This window comes from Poecilia formosa, unplaced genomic scaffold, assembly GCF_000485575.1.
Source record: "Poecilia formosa unplaced genomic scaffold, Poecilia_formosa-5.1.2 Scaffold359, whole genome shotgun sequence".
NCBI classification, from domain to species: domain Eukaryota; kingdom Metazoa; phylum Chordata; class Actinopteri; order Cyprinodontiformes; family Poeciliidae; genus Poecilia; species Poecilia formosa.
The window spans coordinates 317,062-332,942 of NW_006800298.1; the positions used below are offsets into that span (position 1 = coordinate 317,062).

Genomic DNA, 15,881 nt, shown 5'->3' on the forward strand with positions numbered 1-15,881 from the left:
TATATATATATATATATACATATAAAGGCTCTTTATGGTGTGTGGTGAAAGTTTTTTTTCTTCTTCTTTTCCCAGATGACTTAATGAAGCAAATGTCATTTCTGGTTTCAAAAAAGCAGAAGTTCAAAATTGCCAGAGCATTAAACAGACTTATGAGTAAAGGGAATATCTACTTCTCCTAAAGACAGTAAAGACATTAGAAATGGAAGATAGTGAGGTCCAGTATGCTACTGTGGTTTTCAAAAATCTTCCAAGAAGCTGATCTTGCTTTATTAGTTTTAAACAGAGTTTAGTTAAACATTTGCAGTTACAGTTGGTTCATCCACAAGTAAAGCTTATATTTTATGAAATAGTTTTTGTTGTTTTGCATATAGTAATTCATGCTGTGTGAGATAGATGGTTGGACAGGGACAGGGACTTCCAGATTCAGACAAAACGGTAATGACCAACCAACTGGACACTGTGATCAATTATTACATATTTAACAAATATGTAAAACATGAGGACCAACACTGGGAAATCCCACGTCAGGTATATCTATCACCAGGATATCAAGCAGGTTTATAACATCATCCAGTGTTGGTCCTTACATAAGACCATAAATGCCAGCTGCTTACCTTATGATGAGAGTCAATATATGGAGTAAAAGATGCATCATGCAACTTTTATAGAAAGAAAAATCTGTTTTTGTACATATTTGGTAAAACTGTCACCATGTCATGACAGTGCAGAATGAGAGATAATCTGTGCAAAGGTCAAGTTCCTTCACCTCATCCATGAGCTACTATTGCGATCTGTAGAAATCCATCCCTCCTGGTGAAAAAAAAAAAACACACAATCAGACTAAGGAAGAGTGTCATAACATTGTCAATTACCCTTGTGCATCAATGTGTTAATGTGTCAATGGCAGAGAAACAACCTACCCTTAAATAAAAACTGTTTATGTGCTGTCATCAGGGTCATGCTAACCAGCCTTAGCATTAATGACAAGCTCTACTGTAGAGATGATGTAGCATACCAGAGAGCAAGAGGGAGGGTGTGAGCAGCGTGTACACAAGAATATTTGATATCATTAAGATGCTCCTCCTGGCTCTGGTTGTTTCTGACCAAGCGCTGTATTTCTGCAGTTAGAACTGGGGGCTTGATTTTCTTTCATAGATTTTGTCTTTCACCATTTTATCAAGATAAAGTGACAATTTTAACAAATATGTAAAGAACTTTTTGTTTTTATAGAAGTTACATGCTGCAGCTTAACAGCAACAGAATGATGTGAAATCAACTAAATGTAGGAATAAAGGGCCAGACTGAAGGACAGCACTGGTTTTGGCAGCACAGGAGTTGGTCCTGAGGACCAGAGCAGTTCAGGCCCATATCTAGCAGACCAGATAAGATCCCAGGTCTGGGATGATAGAAACAACCCAGTACTCTCAGCAGGATGTAAGATACTGGTTGGAAAGGAATACATGGAACACCATAACCAGGTGGCTGGTATAGTGTACAGAAACATCTGTGTTGAAAATTCCCAGTTCAAAGTGGGAATAACTTTCCCAAGTGTTGGAGAATGACCAAGATAAGATACTCAGGGACTTCCAGATTCAGACGAAATGGTAATGACCAACCAACTGGACACTGTGATCAATTAGAGTCAACAAAAGACAGTTATGTTGATTGATGTGGTGTTCCCCAAAGATTGACACATCAGAAAAAAAAAAATAAAAATCATAAGAGACTGGAGAAATATGTCATGTTTAGTTCCAGTCTTTGAACCCACATGCAAGAACACGATCAGGAGACACGGATTTCAAAACAATATGGTTTATTGCAAAGGGAATAGGGAAAAGGAGTGAGTGTGCTCACTCTGGATGTTTGCAGGTGGTCTCCATGTCAAAATTGATTGGGTTTCAGAACTAACGCAACTCTGCTCTTCACAACAACCTGTCCTGTAATCTCATTGAGCAAAAAGTTCAGTTTTTCAGCAAAATGTGTGTTTGGTAACTTGATAAATTTTACTTCATTTTATCAGTTGTTGCAACACAGAAAGCTCTAGTTCTGCATCTAACCCTCTCTAAACTGCATTGTGTGTCCACCCATATCTAGAGCTGTGATCAGATGTTGCAGCACTTTGTGTGGTTTGTGATGTGATGGGTGTGAGAACTTCACACCCAGTCTAGTATGTATGTCTAGACATGCATGAGCAAGTTTAAAAAAAAACATTTTTTGCTCATTTTCCTGTGAGGGATACTTTCCCTCTTTTTAAGTAAGGATCAGCTCTATGTCTATCTGTTTTAAATTACCTCAGTCTAAAGATATGCTGGTGGAAAAAAAGACACTGTCAGATACTTCCAGTTTCAAGCAAATAAGATTACATAATTCAGTCTCTTGCCAAAACAAATGCAAGCTTTTGAACCTTCATTTTTTTCAGCTAAAAAAGAGGAAGAGGTTGTATATGATGAAGTGAAGAAAACCAACCAAACGTCTCAGCAAACATTTGACACAAATGGTAAGTAGTTGAGAAAATAAATGCATACTAAAATAATATCGTAGCATAGATAAACTCTAAAAGAAAGAACTCAGTTATTTTTGAAAGTTTCAATTCAGATAAACTCTCATCAGAAAGGAAGTGATTATTTTTCCAATGGAAAATGACACATTTGACTGAGTTTTTTCTTTAGTTCTTCTCCAAGCGTCAGCAAAAGCAATGACTAAATGGAAAATCATTCCATTTCAAAAATAGCCTTACTACTGCAAATAGCTGTTAAACTACAGTAACCAATGGTGCTGCACCATAACTGTGGAATTTCAGAGGGAAATTATCTACATGTATTTTAACAACAAAACATCACAAAATGCTGCCTGCTGCTGTCACCATGCAAAAGAAACTGAAATATAAACAATAATATTTTTATTTACTGAAAGTAAAACTCATTTTCTCTAGTACTTAGGAAAGGAGCTTTTGTTGCTAAGTTATATCAATCGTTTTTGTTAAATGTGAAAATTAAAATGTTTCAATATAAAACAATGCACACTGAAACAGGTTTCTCTTGCTATGTGTAACTTCTACCCTCATAAGACATTGGTCTTGTATATTTTCTGATGTGTATATGCAGGACTTTTGTCAGACATGGAAGCAGAAAGAAGACACTGGTATCAAAAGTTTGCTTGTTGCTTTGGGAGTCTGTGTGTGATTTTGGTGATGATGATCATTGGAGTCAGCGTTTACTGTAAGTATGGGAAATATAAAGGTCATGAATGAGGTGACAATTAAAGCTGGGATAATGTACTGACCCAAAAAACTGAACTGATGTAGGAACACGTCCAATGTGTCCTTAGCTTAAAATTACAAACATAAAAAATACCTGATATATAGTTAAATCTACATTACTACTATGAAATCCATAACATGTTGGTGCTTTTTGTAGTTGTATTTCAGCACAGGAGTGATGAACAGCAGCTGATACAGCTGAGAACAAACCAAACGTTTCTGCTGGAGGAAAATATCAACCTGACAAGAGACAACAACAAACTCAGCTCAGATTTCACCATCCAGGTTTACAACCTGACACAACAAAAACAAAACCTAACAGAAGAACTTAGTCAAGTTAAAAAGACAAACCAGGAGCTGCAGACGGATAAGGAAACTCTCACAAGACAAATAGAAACCATGAAGAAAACTTGGAATGAGCAGAAACTCAGGATTAGAAATGAATACTGTCACAGAAGAAACAATGGTATGTTCAGATCTCCTTGTAGTAAATGATTATTCTTAATATTTGTCAGTCCAAATGTTTATTAGTTCATCTCTTTTTCAGAGAGGAGCAGTTCTTGTCAGAACGGCTGGACTCACTGTCAGTCCAGCTGCTATGCAGTTAACAATGCTAGACCTCCAAAAGGTAAAACCTGGACAGAAGCACAAGAAGATTGCAAACAAAAAACTTCACATCTGGCTGTTGTTGGTAGTGAAGAAAAAAAGGTAAAGACAGAGCTGGAAACTGTTTAAGTGAATTATACATATATTTTCTGTTGGTCCTGTAAGTGAAGTAAATATGTGATAATTTTATCTCATTCCATGCAGTTGTTTCTTGATAACACCAGTTGGAACGCAAATGGAATTACAGGATACTGGATTGGACTCAGAGCTGAAGGACGGAGATGGAAATGGATCAATGGAAGTGATCTGACCCATCAGTGAGAGACACATTGTTTCTTAAATTTATATTAAATAAATCTATCAGCCTTGATCTAACTGATGTTTTTCCTTAGAGCCTGGATGCAGCAGCCTGCAACTGATGGTCAATGTGTAACTTCTCTCCAGAACCGAGAATGGAAATCAGTGAGGTGTACTGAGAAGAACGCATGGATCTGTGAGAAGAAGGCTTTATCTGTTTAAAATGAAATATTCAACTTCAAAAGGTTATTTAGAAAAATTAAAACAAAAATATCTATTCTATAGTTCTATTGTTACATTTTTTCCACAAGTTCTAAGCAGTTATAGTTTATTATTGAATAAATTCAACATACCAATGTTATTTCAATTACTGTACTTGTTATAATTTAAGCTGTAAAATTGCTTAGTGAGTGCATTCCACCTTTATTGAACCCAACGTAATTTTACTATGAAGAAGTAAACAGAATCTAGAAAAAGTACATTTCTTTCAGTGACATAAAATAATTATTCATTTCACACATTTGAAATGGTTTTCTACAGTTTGTTTCAGGGTCAAAATAAATAAACAGAGACTGAGGACTGGTGTTTCTGTTCTCTTTAGCTTTTCTTTTTTTACAGTTGACGATTTTCATCCAGCAGGGGGTGCTGCATCACTCCCAAAAATGACTGCTTCAATGAAATAGAAATATTTTTCAATGTGGTGATGTGTCATATTACAAGTTTCGATGCACGTGCTTCTTTTAACTTTGTTGTTGTGAATAAAAATAATGTATGTAATGCTAGTGACAGTTGACTCTGCTTCATGTTTTCTTGTAACCTGCTCACTAAAGCTCCACCGGGCCTGACATTGTTCCTGCACTACACAGAGGATCATCATTATTACTTTCACTTTAAAGTCAACAGATTAGAAACATCAGCATGTTCTCTTCAGTCAATAGCTTTCTTTCTGCTGTAGGACTAATTATTGTCTGCTTATATAAATATACTGTATGTTTAATGTGACGACTCCTCCACTTTACATGAGGGGATTCGTCCCTTTAGATTATTTGTTCTTTATTTTCAAGGCATATCGAAAGTAGTGACATTCAGGATCGGCTTGGGCCCCCTGTTTCCTGGCTATATAAGAGCCTTGCTCCTATTTGTCAGTGGGGTCTGGTGGAGTTGAGTTGGAGCTTGCTTGGGGCTGAGAAGACTTCTCCATCAGGCTCTGCTTTTCAGACTGGCTCTTACCTGACTTGTCTGCCCACCTTGACTTTGCTTGACTTTATTTTTCTTTTCTTTTACAGGATTCCCATTCAGACCATCTGCTTTTGGCCGATGCCAACGGCCACAGGGGCTGCCTACTTATTTGTCTTAGTTTTGTTTTATGCTTGGTGCTCAATAAAGAGCATAATTATTGTTGAAGTTTGTGTCTCCCTATTTTTTGTAACGACTCAACGAGCCGAGTCGTAACATTAGTTTCTACTGTAACTCCAAACTTTGTGGTTCTAATTAGGAGTATTTAAAGTGAATCTAGCTCTGGTTTCATTGTTTCTTACTGGTTTCTCCCATTATCAATCAATCAATCAAATTTTATTTGTATAGCACATTTCAGTAGCAAGGCATTTCAAAGTGCTTTACATAATTAAAATAAGAACAGCATGTGACATTGAATAAACAATGACAAAAGAGAGAGATTTAAGAAAAAGAAACAGTGAGAATGAGAAATAAAATAAATTAAAGTAAAGATAAAGAGATTTAAAAAATAAATAAACAAAAAATAAAAACATTATCCACATGAGGACTTGCCTTTATGGGGTCGCCTCGAAAATAAGAGGCTCTACAAGCCTTTCCTTCTGTAGGACTTTAGTCAAACCACCATTTGACAAGGACTCAGACCTTTAAAACTTCTTTACATAAAAATAAATAAACAAATAAAAAGTAAAGATAAAAACATTAAAAACATCAAAAACATCGAAGACATCAAAACCCACACTCTAATCAACTCTAAGCAACTCTGAACAGGTGGGTTTTAAGTTGAGATTTAAAGGCACCCAATTTCCCTTACCACTTGCTGCCTATGTTGCACATCTTGTTTACCCTGTTACTACCCCTGTAAATGTTCTTTTTGTTTATTATCAACCCTTAGATTATGTTCATTTCTGAGGCACAGCAATGTTGTTTAAACATTTACTAAATGAACCGAGAAGAGTCTTGTCTGCATGAAACAAATGAGAACCTGCATGTTTCTTTATCTCCAGGTAAGATTTAGTATCAGAAAGGTTTTCTATCCAGTTAATATTGTTATTTTATAATGTTTAAACTTAAGCATACAATTTATTTTCAACATGACAGCGAGAGAGAAGAATGCATAATCATGTTTTTGTTTGTGATGAACTTCTAAGGACATTTTTGTTGGATTACAACATATATTTGTAGACATTTAATTTGACAAAATGACAACGACTATTTACTTACTTAAAAAAGAGAAAAAAACAGAAAATATTATAGCAATTAAAACCAGAATAATGGGAAATAAAAATGACTGTTAGTTTCTTCTCTTGAAGACACACTTCAGTTTGTGAAAACATTAGGTTTTGGTCCTTATGTCTTTCAGAGGAAATTGAAGAAGCAGTGGATGCAGAAGAGAACTTGAGAGCTGATCCAGGTAAAATATGAAGATTATTTAACTAAATTACAACATTTTGAGAATTTGACTTCTTTAACTGCTGACTATGTCAAAAGTAGCATTTTAATTTTTGAAAAAAAGACTAGATTAAGTGAAATGATGTTTTATAAATATTTGAAAATATAAAAACATTATCAGAATTCGAAAGTGATTACTTGTGATAAAGTTATTTACATTTCTTTATTTCTTTATCATGTCACAAGGTTTCTTCAACAAAAGCCTCAGCTCAGATTTCAACATGCGGATTCTAAATCTGACAAGAAAAAGAAACCTTGAAGACAGAACTTAGTCAGGATGAAAAGAAAAAGCAGAAATGGAAATGGATTGATGGAAGTGATCTGACCAATCAGTGAGAGACATTATTTATTAAACTTTGTGTAAAACAAATGAATCAGCCTTGATCTAACTGATGTTTTTTCTTAGACCATGGATAATGCCTGAAACTGATGGTCAATGTGCAACTACTGTCCAGGAACAAGAATGGAGATCAGTGAGCTGTAATGAAAGGATGGATCTGTGAAAAGAAGGATTTGCCTATATAATTTTGAAAGATTTTGATTTTGATTTATTGTCCCGTCCTATTTTAACCCTGTTTGAAAAAAGGCTGAGTTTATACAAAGTGTGCTAAAAGTGAAAAGTTGTGAAATCCCTCTGGTTCTATTGTAGGTTAAAGAACTGTTTTGAAAAGCTTATGGAAAAATTTGTGAATTGCAAAAACATATGTCCAACAAATCCAAATGGTGAGATGCAGCTTCCTGGTCGACACACCTAATTATGTTAAAAGCAGAAATCATCAACTTCCTGTTTTTTTAAGAAGAGTTTTAAGTTTCCTCAGGGTCCATTAAGAACCCATATCATGAGTTGGATATTATCTAGTATCTCACTCTTTTAAGTTCAACTTGTCTGTTCTTTTGTGTGGTGTCAACAGAAAATGACTTATTTAGAGAAGTTCCTGCTGAGGAGCAGAAACTTCTCAGTTTCAGAGGAGCAAGAAACTGCTGAGAAGTTTCTGAGGAGCAGATCAATAAGGTTTTCTCATTGATCTGCTCAATAAGAAGATGTTAAGATTTTGAACCCATCATAAAAGCAGGCATAGTACATTTAAAGGTAGAAAGACAGCACTCTGTTCTCATTAACAGTTCCGCTTCAACCTTTGTCTGATGTTGAAGCTTTTACAAAATGGAGAAAAAAACACAAAGTCTGCTAAACACAAATGTTTCTTTATTTGCTGGATTGATGTACTATCAGAGGTTTTTTTGGTCCAGTTAAAGTATATTGTGAATATATGTTTATCTTACTTGACACTTGTTCATTTGTAGTGTTTAAACTAGATATACATAAAGTTCAACATGAGAGTGAAGTAATAGAATTAGTGAATGCTAAACCAAGTTTGTTTTGTGATGAATGTATGAGAACATTTCTGTTGTATTAATGAAATGAAAGAACTATTCTCCTTAATATAGGAAGTTCTCTTTATGGTATGAATGTTTTCTAGATGAGTGCAAATGATGCAATAAGTCAAATGCAAATGACTTAAAAAAAGCAGAAGTTCAAAATTGTGGGAGCTCTGAGTGACAGGAAATGTTTACTTGTGCTAAATACTGCTCTTTTGCACATTATTTGCTAACAAAAAACTTTAACAGAAAGACTGAAGAGATGGCAGACAACGAAGTCCAGTATGCTTCTGTTGTTTTCAAAAACAAGAGATCGGCAAGAGGTGCGTTTTGTGTTTATGTTTTTTAATAATCCCCTGACTAACATGTTGCTGTTTATGGTTATGAAATCTGTTGTGAGTGTAGTTGATTAATGTTGCTGACTGAGAAATTATCAAGTAAATATTTGGCTAAGATGTTCCTCCAGGAACTCTGTACATAAAACTATTTAATAAATTGTAATTGTTTCTAACACTTAATTAAGAATCTATTTAATGTTTTAACAAAATGTGTTAAAAATAAGTTTAACTGAAAAGGAAATATTAGACGCTGATTATGGTTGAAAAAGTGTAATTAAACGTTAGCTTTTAGTGTTGGTTTATCCATTAGGAAAACACTTTTTTATAAAATGGTAACTGGATTATTTCCTTCTTTTTTTACATAAAGTAATATATGCTGCAAAAGAATGAAAAAATATCCTCATCTAACAAAAAAGTTGCAGTTATTGTAACTGCAACTTCATGTTAAAATAACTGCAACATGAAGAACAGAAAATAAATAAGAGAAACATGTGAATCAAAACTGGACATGAAAATATTAACTCCACACTGCAGCACAAGATCGTTGGTGTTTAGACATAACGAGACCCAGAGACTCGTTCCTCATAAAGTGGGAAAGATAAATAAACTTGACATTCATGTGTTAATCCTCAAAAGTAATGAAATATTAAAAGCATAACTTTCTTCCTAAGCTTATCTATATTTACAACTTTTGTGAAATAGTGTAAAGTAAGAGAAACTGTGGCAAACAAAACTGAGTGACGACTGAATCAAAGTGAGGCATCTTGGGTGTCGACACAGAAACCATTAGCAACTGTCTGCATGTCAACATTGCTTGGAAGGCATGTTTTCTGTTGTATCACGTCAAATGTAAATGGATGAACATTGTTAAACACTGTCAGGGCTTTAACTAGAACTACTTTAGTTGCCTTTTTCATCTCTGAAGAAACAAGCTGACAACAGAAAGCTCAGCAAAATTAAGTATTTGGAATATCAAGATATTTTAAATGAAAATGGTTCTTTATCACATCTGTCACCTAAAAAAATTATAAAAATCAAATGATTTAACCAACACAGGATGGTTCACCACGCCTGACACCAGCTTTCCTCCATGATCATCTCAATTTTCAGGCCGAAATCCAACAGAAAACCTGAGAGGTGAGCTAAAGAGAGGAGAGCAAAGGAGAGCAGCCAAGACCCCCCTGGGTGTCAAACATATCCAAACAGGTGACCAAAACCTCAAACATGGTTTTGGTCATTCACCAAACAGAAACAGGGCTGATGTTCATTTAAAAGAAATACATCAGCCATGTAAGGTATTTTTCGGACTATAAGCCGCTACTTTTTTCCTACACATTGAACCATGCGGCTTATAGCCCGGTGTGGCATTTCTGTGTATTTTCTTCAACCGCCAGGGGGCTCTTTAGGAGGAAGTGAATAATTGGAAGTCAAAATTGGAAATCAAAGAAAGTGCTAATTTTCATTTAGAACAAGCACATGCTAGCAGCAGGCATGATGGATAAATTTATTCAAACTCGTGATGCAGTTTTTAAGTTGAGGAGTATCAATCTGGCAGTACAGGAGGGAAAGAGCCGCTGCATGTAAGTTCGGCGTGAACGAAACCATGGTTCGGCTTTGGAGATGGAGGGCTGTGTCCTAATAAATCCTCTGCTGGGTCCCTATGGAAAACCAAGAATGGCTTATAGCCTGGTGCAGCTTACATATGTACGTTTCCAGTTTATTTATTAATTTATTTTTAAATGTGTAGCTGCGGCTTATAGTATGGTGCACTCTATAGTCTGGAAAATACGGTATTCAAATGGGTTATAGAACAGATTTTTTTTTTTGCTTTTCAAACACAGTGGCCTGTCCAGTAAACTTATTGCACAGGAGAAAATGTGGTAACTGTGAAATTTGCTTAATTTTATCAATTCCTGGCAACACAGAAAGCTCAAGATCTGACTCAGACTCTCCCAAAACTGCAGTGCATTTCCACCCATTTCTACAGCTGTAGGTAGCTGTTGCAGCACTCTGTGGGGTTTGTGATGTGACGGGTGTGAATGCTTCACTTACTGAGCGGAACAAACCATACAGATAAATGAAACCTGGATGTAACTGTATCAGTGTAGCTGTAAACTGGACATGTCTGATCTGAGGCTGTGCAAAGAGGAAAGGTCAAAGACTTCTCACTCTGTGTGCTGCACGTGATAAAGTGCAGCATCAGATTGTTTTTCTCTTTATTTACTGAGACAATTTTCCTTTTTTATGAAAGATCAGCTCCCTGTCAGTTTGCTGATATTTTAACTTGCCTCCCAGGCTAGAGATATGCTTTCAGGTTCAAACAAAATATTATACAATTCATTTAATTTAGAAAATTAATTATGTTACAAACATTTGAACCTTTTCAGCTAAAAAAGAAGAAGAGGTTGTGTATGATGATGTGAAGCCAAGACAAGCAGCTCAGGAAATGACTGTCACAAAGGGTAAGTAAATTATAAAATAAGTAAATGCAACAATAAAATCTTGTGTGCATCAACTCAACTACAACACACACAGTTATCGCTAACATTCCTTAAATGTTGCAAATTTCAGTTCAGATGAACTCTCATCAGAAAGGAAGTGATTATTGTTGCCCTGGAAACTGGCAACTAACCCTTTTTTATTATTTCCCAAACAACAGCAAACCAACATGACATTACGCAACATTTAGAAGCTCATCTGAGCTAACCTATAACAACTCAGAGTGAACACATGAACAGATGAAATATGGAAGAAGTTCAACTGCCAGATCTGAAATCCAATTTACAAGGGTTATTTACCAAGCTGTTAGGCCTGATCTAAACATTACTTAATCTATTAAATGCATTGCATCTGACTGCCAAAACCACAGTGTGTATCCACCCATTTCTAGAGCTGTGAGTAGGTGTTGCAATGCTCTGGGGTTTGTGATGTGATGGGTGTGAATACTTTATTATCAGCCAAAACATTATTTATTTATTTATTTTATTTTAAACATAACAATCAGCTCTATGTCAGTTTGCTAGTATTTTAACTTTCCTCAGTCTGAAGTTATACTGGTGGAAGAAAAGACACTGACAGATGCTTTCGTTTCCAAGCAAATGTGATCATTAAACAATAAATGTAAATGCTTTCAAGAATGTATTGTGAAACAAATACAGACATTTGATCTGTAATTTTTTTTAGCTAAAAAAAGAGGAAGAATTATTGTACAATAAAATGAAGAAACCAAACAAATCGTGTCTACAAACATCTGACACATATGGAAGCCCATTTCCGCCATGAAAAAAAAGACCAACAAGAAATTTCAATGTCATAATTTCGACTTTCAGTGACTTTGAAAGTCGAAATTATGACTTTAAATCTCATAATTATGACTTTTAAAGTTGATATGACTTTAAATCTCATAATTATGATTTTGAAATTATGACTTCCTATTTATCTTTTTTTTTTTTTCATGGCGGAAATGGGCTTCCATAGTTTCTGCATTCAGATATCTAGGATCGTTCTGTAAACAGTGTTGCCACATTTAGTACGTCAGTCTGCAGTTATCAGGAGTACTCTAAGCATAGGATTCTTTTGGTCACAAGTTTTAACAGACTTGTTATAATCCTCAATAAAAAGTCTTCATACAAGTTGGGATTTTGCTGAGTGATTGCTCTCCACTTATGTAGCTCACTGCATGATACTTACTGATTGCTGCAACATAACGCGACTCAAGGAATCTAAAACATCTTGGAACATGACTTTCGGTGTTTGACTGCTGTACCCGTTTATGGAATGACATGTTTCAGGTCCCTTCTCTGATACTGAACTATTTAAAGATCATGTATTCAGTTCTTTTTCTTCTATATTGTATGTATTGAAACATAATTAAACTCATCAAATGGTTTCATTCCAAGAAAATTCACATAATTACGACACAGATTAATTTCAACCATGTTGAACCATGTTTGAACTAAAACATTTCAGATACATTTAGTCATTTGAACTACAATCAAATGAGTAAATGTATCTGAAATGTTTTAGAAAAATGAATAAACCAGATGATGTGCTGTTTCCTACCCACTCTTTCACCTATGTGTTCATTTGGATTACAAGAATTTGATTGATCAAATATATGAATCAGTAACAAATTATTAAAACCATGTCTGGACAACGAGTGCATGCAAGCAAACATTACTGCAAAAAAATTTAAACCAGAGTCAGGATTAAACAGCATGTATTAATAGTAGGTTAAATGTTTCAAATGAAGAACTGCAAAAATAACATGTTAATAAGATGTAAAATGCACAAAGATGGACTTGTCTTTATATATTTGCATAAGACAAGTATTGGAAAAAAGAAAACTACTTTTAAACCTTGCCCAATGCCTTAATTTTTAGCTTTCAAGCTATCATTCTTGTATATCCTTTATTTTAATAAACAGATCTCCAATTTGTATGTTTTTTTTAATTATTTTTTTTTACTTATTTCACAGTCTAGCAATTGTTTACACCATGTCTTCAGTTTTAGAGGATTGTGCTTTTGTCTTCAGAAGTATAAAGCTGTCCTCAGCTGCATATATATTATTTTTAGGATATTCTATTACTGTGTGAATGTCATCCTATTTGAATAAGCTGTTTAAATTTAGTTTGGCAACTTTGCCTGTAATACTCCCAACCAGTGTTAAGCCACCGTCCCTCTCAGCTGCAAACTATGTTTGCTTCATAGGCTTAAGACTCACTATCTAAAAAGAAAACTGTATTTCTCCACCGTCTTTCTTTACTAAATGATGACAATCATGTTTGTAACATTTTACAATGAAAAGGTATCAATAGAAAACAATACACATCAAAACAGGTTTATCTTGCTGTAGTTTCACCCAAATAAAAATGTCTGTTGTATATTTTCTGTTTAGTCTCTGCAGGACCTTTATCAGACAAAGAAGCAAAACGATGTCGCTGGTATCAGAAGTTGGTTTGTTGTTTTGGGAGTCTATGTGTGATTTTGGTGATGGCCATCATTGGAGTCAGTGTCTACTGTAAGTATGTAAAGAACATTTTTAAGACTAAGACAGGAAGATATTAGAACATTGTGTTGTTTACTTCCATGGAGATTATGGAAAAATATGTAAAATGTAAATTAAAGTCATATGGAAATGGAAATTAGAATGTATCAAAAACTAACTAAAACTGAAAGAATTTTCTGTTGATTTTGTTATACAGTTTTGTTCTCTACATATTTTTATATCCCGTCTATGTATTTATTCAATATTATCACTATTTGTAACATGTTGACATTTTGCAATTGTATCTCTTGACAAGAGTGATAAACCTGAGCTGCAACAACTAAAAGACAACCAAACTTTCCTGCTAGATGAAATTTACAACATGACAAACCTCAAAAACAAACTCTACTCTGATTTCAATGCCCTGACTCTCAACTTCACAAGCTGCAAAAACAAAAGTTTAGAATTTGACATCCAGGTTCAAAACCTGACACAACAACAAAACAACCTGATGGCAGAAAATAGTCAGGTTAAAGAGATAAACCACGACTTGCAGACAGAAATGAAAACCCTCACAGAAGAAATAAAAACTTGTAAGGAGCAGAAACTCAGTCAAGCTCTGCAGATCATTGATGAATACTGTCCCAAAGTAGAGCAAGGTATGTTCAGATTTACTTATGATAAAAGATTAGCCTTAATTATAATTATACTGGCTAGTTCAAATATTTATTAGCTGATCTCTGTTGTTTCAGTGAGAAATTGTCGTTCTTGTCAGAACGGCTGGATTCACTCTCAGTCCAGCTGCTATGTAGTTCATAATGCTGAACGTTGGAATCAGAAAACCTGGGAAGAAGCACGAGAAAACTGCAGTGGAAAGAGTTCAGATCTGACTGTTGTTGGTAGTGAAGAAGAAAAGGTAAAGACAGAGGTGGAAACTGTTTATATGAATTACACATATATTTTCAACTCAAACTGCTGGTTATGGAAATGAAGGACATGCATAATCTTTTTTATCTCATTCTCCACAGGTGTTTGTTGATAGCAATAGCTGGAAGGATGAGGAGGGTAACATGAAAGGATTCTGGATTGGTCTCAGAGCTGAAGGAGGGAAATGGAAATGGATGGATGGAAGTGATCTGACCAATCAGTGAGACACATTATTTCTTAAGCTTCAAGTAAAATAAATCTATCATCCCTGATCTAACTGATGTTTTTCCTTAGAGTCTGGATAAAGCAGCAGAAAGCCACTGATGGTCAATGTGTAACTTCTCTCCAGAACCGAGAATGGAAATCAGTGAGGTGTACTGACAAGAACGGCTGGATCTGTGAGAAGAAGGCTTTATCTGTTTAAACATGAAATGTTAAGATTATTTGGAAAACCTTGAAAAAAATTACATTAAAATGTAATTCACATTTTCTTTCTGAAAGCTATAGATGTATTATTAATTATAATATGAATAAAAGCAAATGTAATATAATGTTGGCCTGTAGTTATTTTTATAGTGTAAGATCTTAAATTACAGAGTTGATGGAGCCACCTTTTTGAACTTATGTTAGTATTTTAGGTCCCTGCTTCATGTTTTCTTGTAACCTGCTCACTAAAGCTCCACCAGGCCTGATATTGTTCCTGGGCTGTAAAGAGAATAATTATTATTATGTTCACTTTCATGTAAACAGATATGATACATGAAACATTGTCTATGATCAATATGGCTTTCTCTTATACAATAAATTATTGTGTTTATATTAGCTCATTTTCAGTTTTTCCTGAAACTTCAGATTTTGAACCTCTAATCAAGAGTAAACAACATGATCAGTTCCCTAATTAATTCCTCCACACTCAAATCTATGATGTTATTTTTACATCAGAGGTTGAACTTAGACCTTAAGTTATATTTTTTATATTTTGCTCTTGATAAAGAAAATGCTTCCGAGTTATTCTTATTATTATTCTTTAGAATTTGGATAAAAAAAATGCTACTTAAATAGTTTTTTTATTATTATTATTTTTCTTCCCAGGGCTAGCCTACTGTCAATGTCACAATGGTTTGTTCTTATTACACATTTTAATGTAAATACTAAGTGAAATTTCAAAAACATCTACCAATCATCTTAAAATTGAAGATTGTGTTTTTTAAATGTGATTTTCTTCTTTTAGGGTGGAATTCACACATTTTCAGAACTTCTAATTTTCTGTCAAAATGTCAGTTTGCATTTTTGTCAGAAAATGGATCTGTGATCTGTTACCTGGATGATATAAAGCACACAAAGACAAGAAGCATTAAATGCTAAATGATCAGAGACATTTGACCTGTCCCTGACTGCTCAG

General features: G+C 34.6%; 2 protein-coding genes and 1 long non-coding RNA gene across 4 annotated transcripts in view; all 3 read left to right on the forward strand.

The window, feature by feature from the left end:
• LOC103153679 (C-type lectin domain family 10 member A-like) overlaps nt 1-5,566 on the forward strand; it is a 13,546-nt gene extending 7,980 nt beyond the window's left edge. The window contains exons 1-7 of one of the 2 annotated variants that reach the window (XM_007574690.2): nt 75-257; nt 2,423-2,500; nt 3,108-3,221; nt 3,420-3,728; nt 3,810-3,970; nt 4,073-4,185; nt 4,261-5,566. In XM_007574690.2, the coding sequence (XP_007574752.2) occupies nt 203-257; nt 2,423-2,500; nt 3,108-3,221; nt 3,420-3,728; nt 3,810-3,970; nt 4,073-4,185; nt 4,261-4,387 (957 nt within the window). In that variant the 5' untranslated portion in view covers nt 75-202 and the 3' untranslated portion in view covers nt 4,388-5,566. Of the gene's footprint in view, nt 1-74; nt 258-2,422; nt 2,501-3,107; nt 3,222-3,419; nt 3,729-3,809; nt 3,971-4,072; nt 4,186-4,260 lie in introns of those variants that run through there. The other variant, XM_016662096.1, reaches the window with a different exon arrangement.
• A 2,844-nt stretch (nt 5,567-8,410) lies between these two features.
• On the forward strand, nt 8,411-13,593 carry LOC107833297 (uncharacterized). Its single transcript, XR_001659014.1, has 3 exons — nt 8,411-8,550; nt 10,953-11,027; nt 13,463-13,593. It is a non-coding gene; the product is annotated as an uncharacterized LOC107833297 (long non-coding RNA).
• Nucleotides 13,594-13,857: 264 nt separating this feature from the next.
• LOC103153683 (C-type lectin domain family 4 member G-like) lies at nt 13,858-14,928 on the forward strand. Its single transcript, XM_016662098.1, has 4 exons — nt 13,858-14,211; nt 14,305-14,468; nt 14,581-14,699; nt 14,774-14,928. Exons 1-4 carry the CDS (start codon nt 13,935-13,937, stop codon nt 14,901-14,903), a joined length of 690 nt encoding a protein of 229 aa, XP_016517584.1. The 5' UTR covers nt 13,858-13,934; the 3' UTR covers nt 14,904-14,928.
• The last annotated feature ends 953 nt before the right edge of the window (nt 14,929-15,881 follow it).

What these genes read in the sequence shown, in the direction of transcription:
- LOC103153683 (XM_016662098.1), top strand. Translation starts at nt 13,935, where the DNA reads ATGACAAACCTCAAAAACAAACTCTACTCTGATTTCAATGCCCTGACT. An exon ending in CTGTCCCAAAGTAGAGCAAG is followed by an intron (nt 14,212 to 14,304) that starts GTATGTTCAGAT and finishes CTGTTGTTTCAG; the next exon opens with TGAGAAATTGTCGTTCTTGT. An exon ending in TTGGTAGTGAAGAAGAAAAG is followed by an intron (nt 14,469 to 14,580) that starts GTAAAGACAGAG and finishes CATTCTCCACAG; the next exon opens with GTGTTTGTTGATAGCAATAG.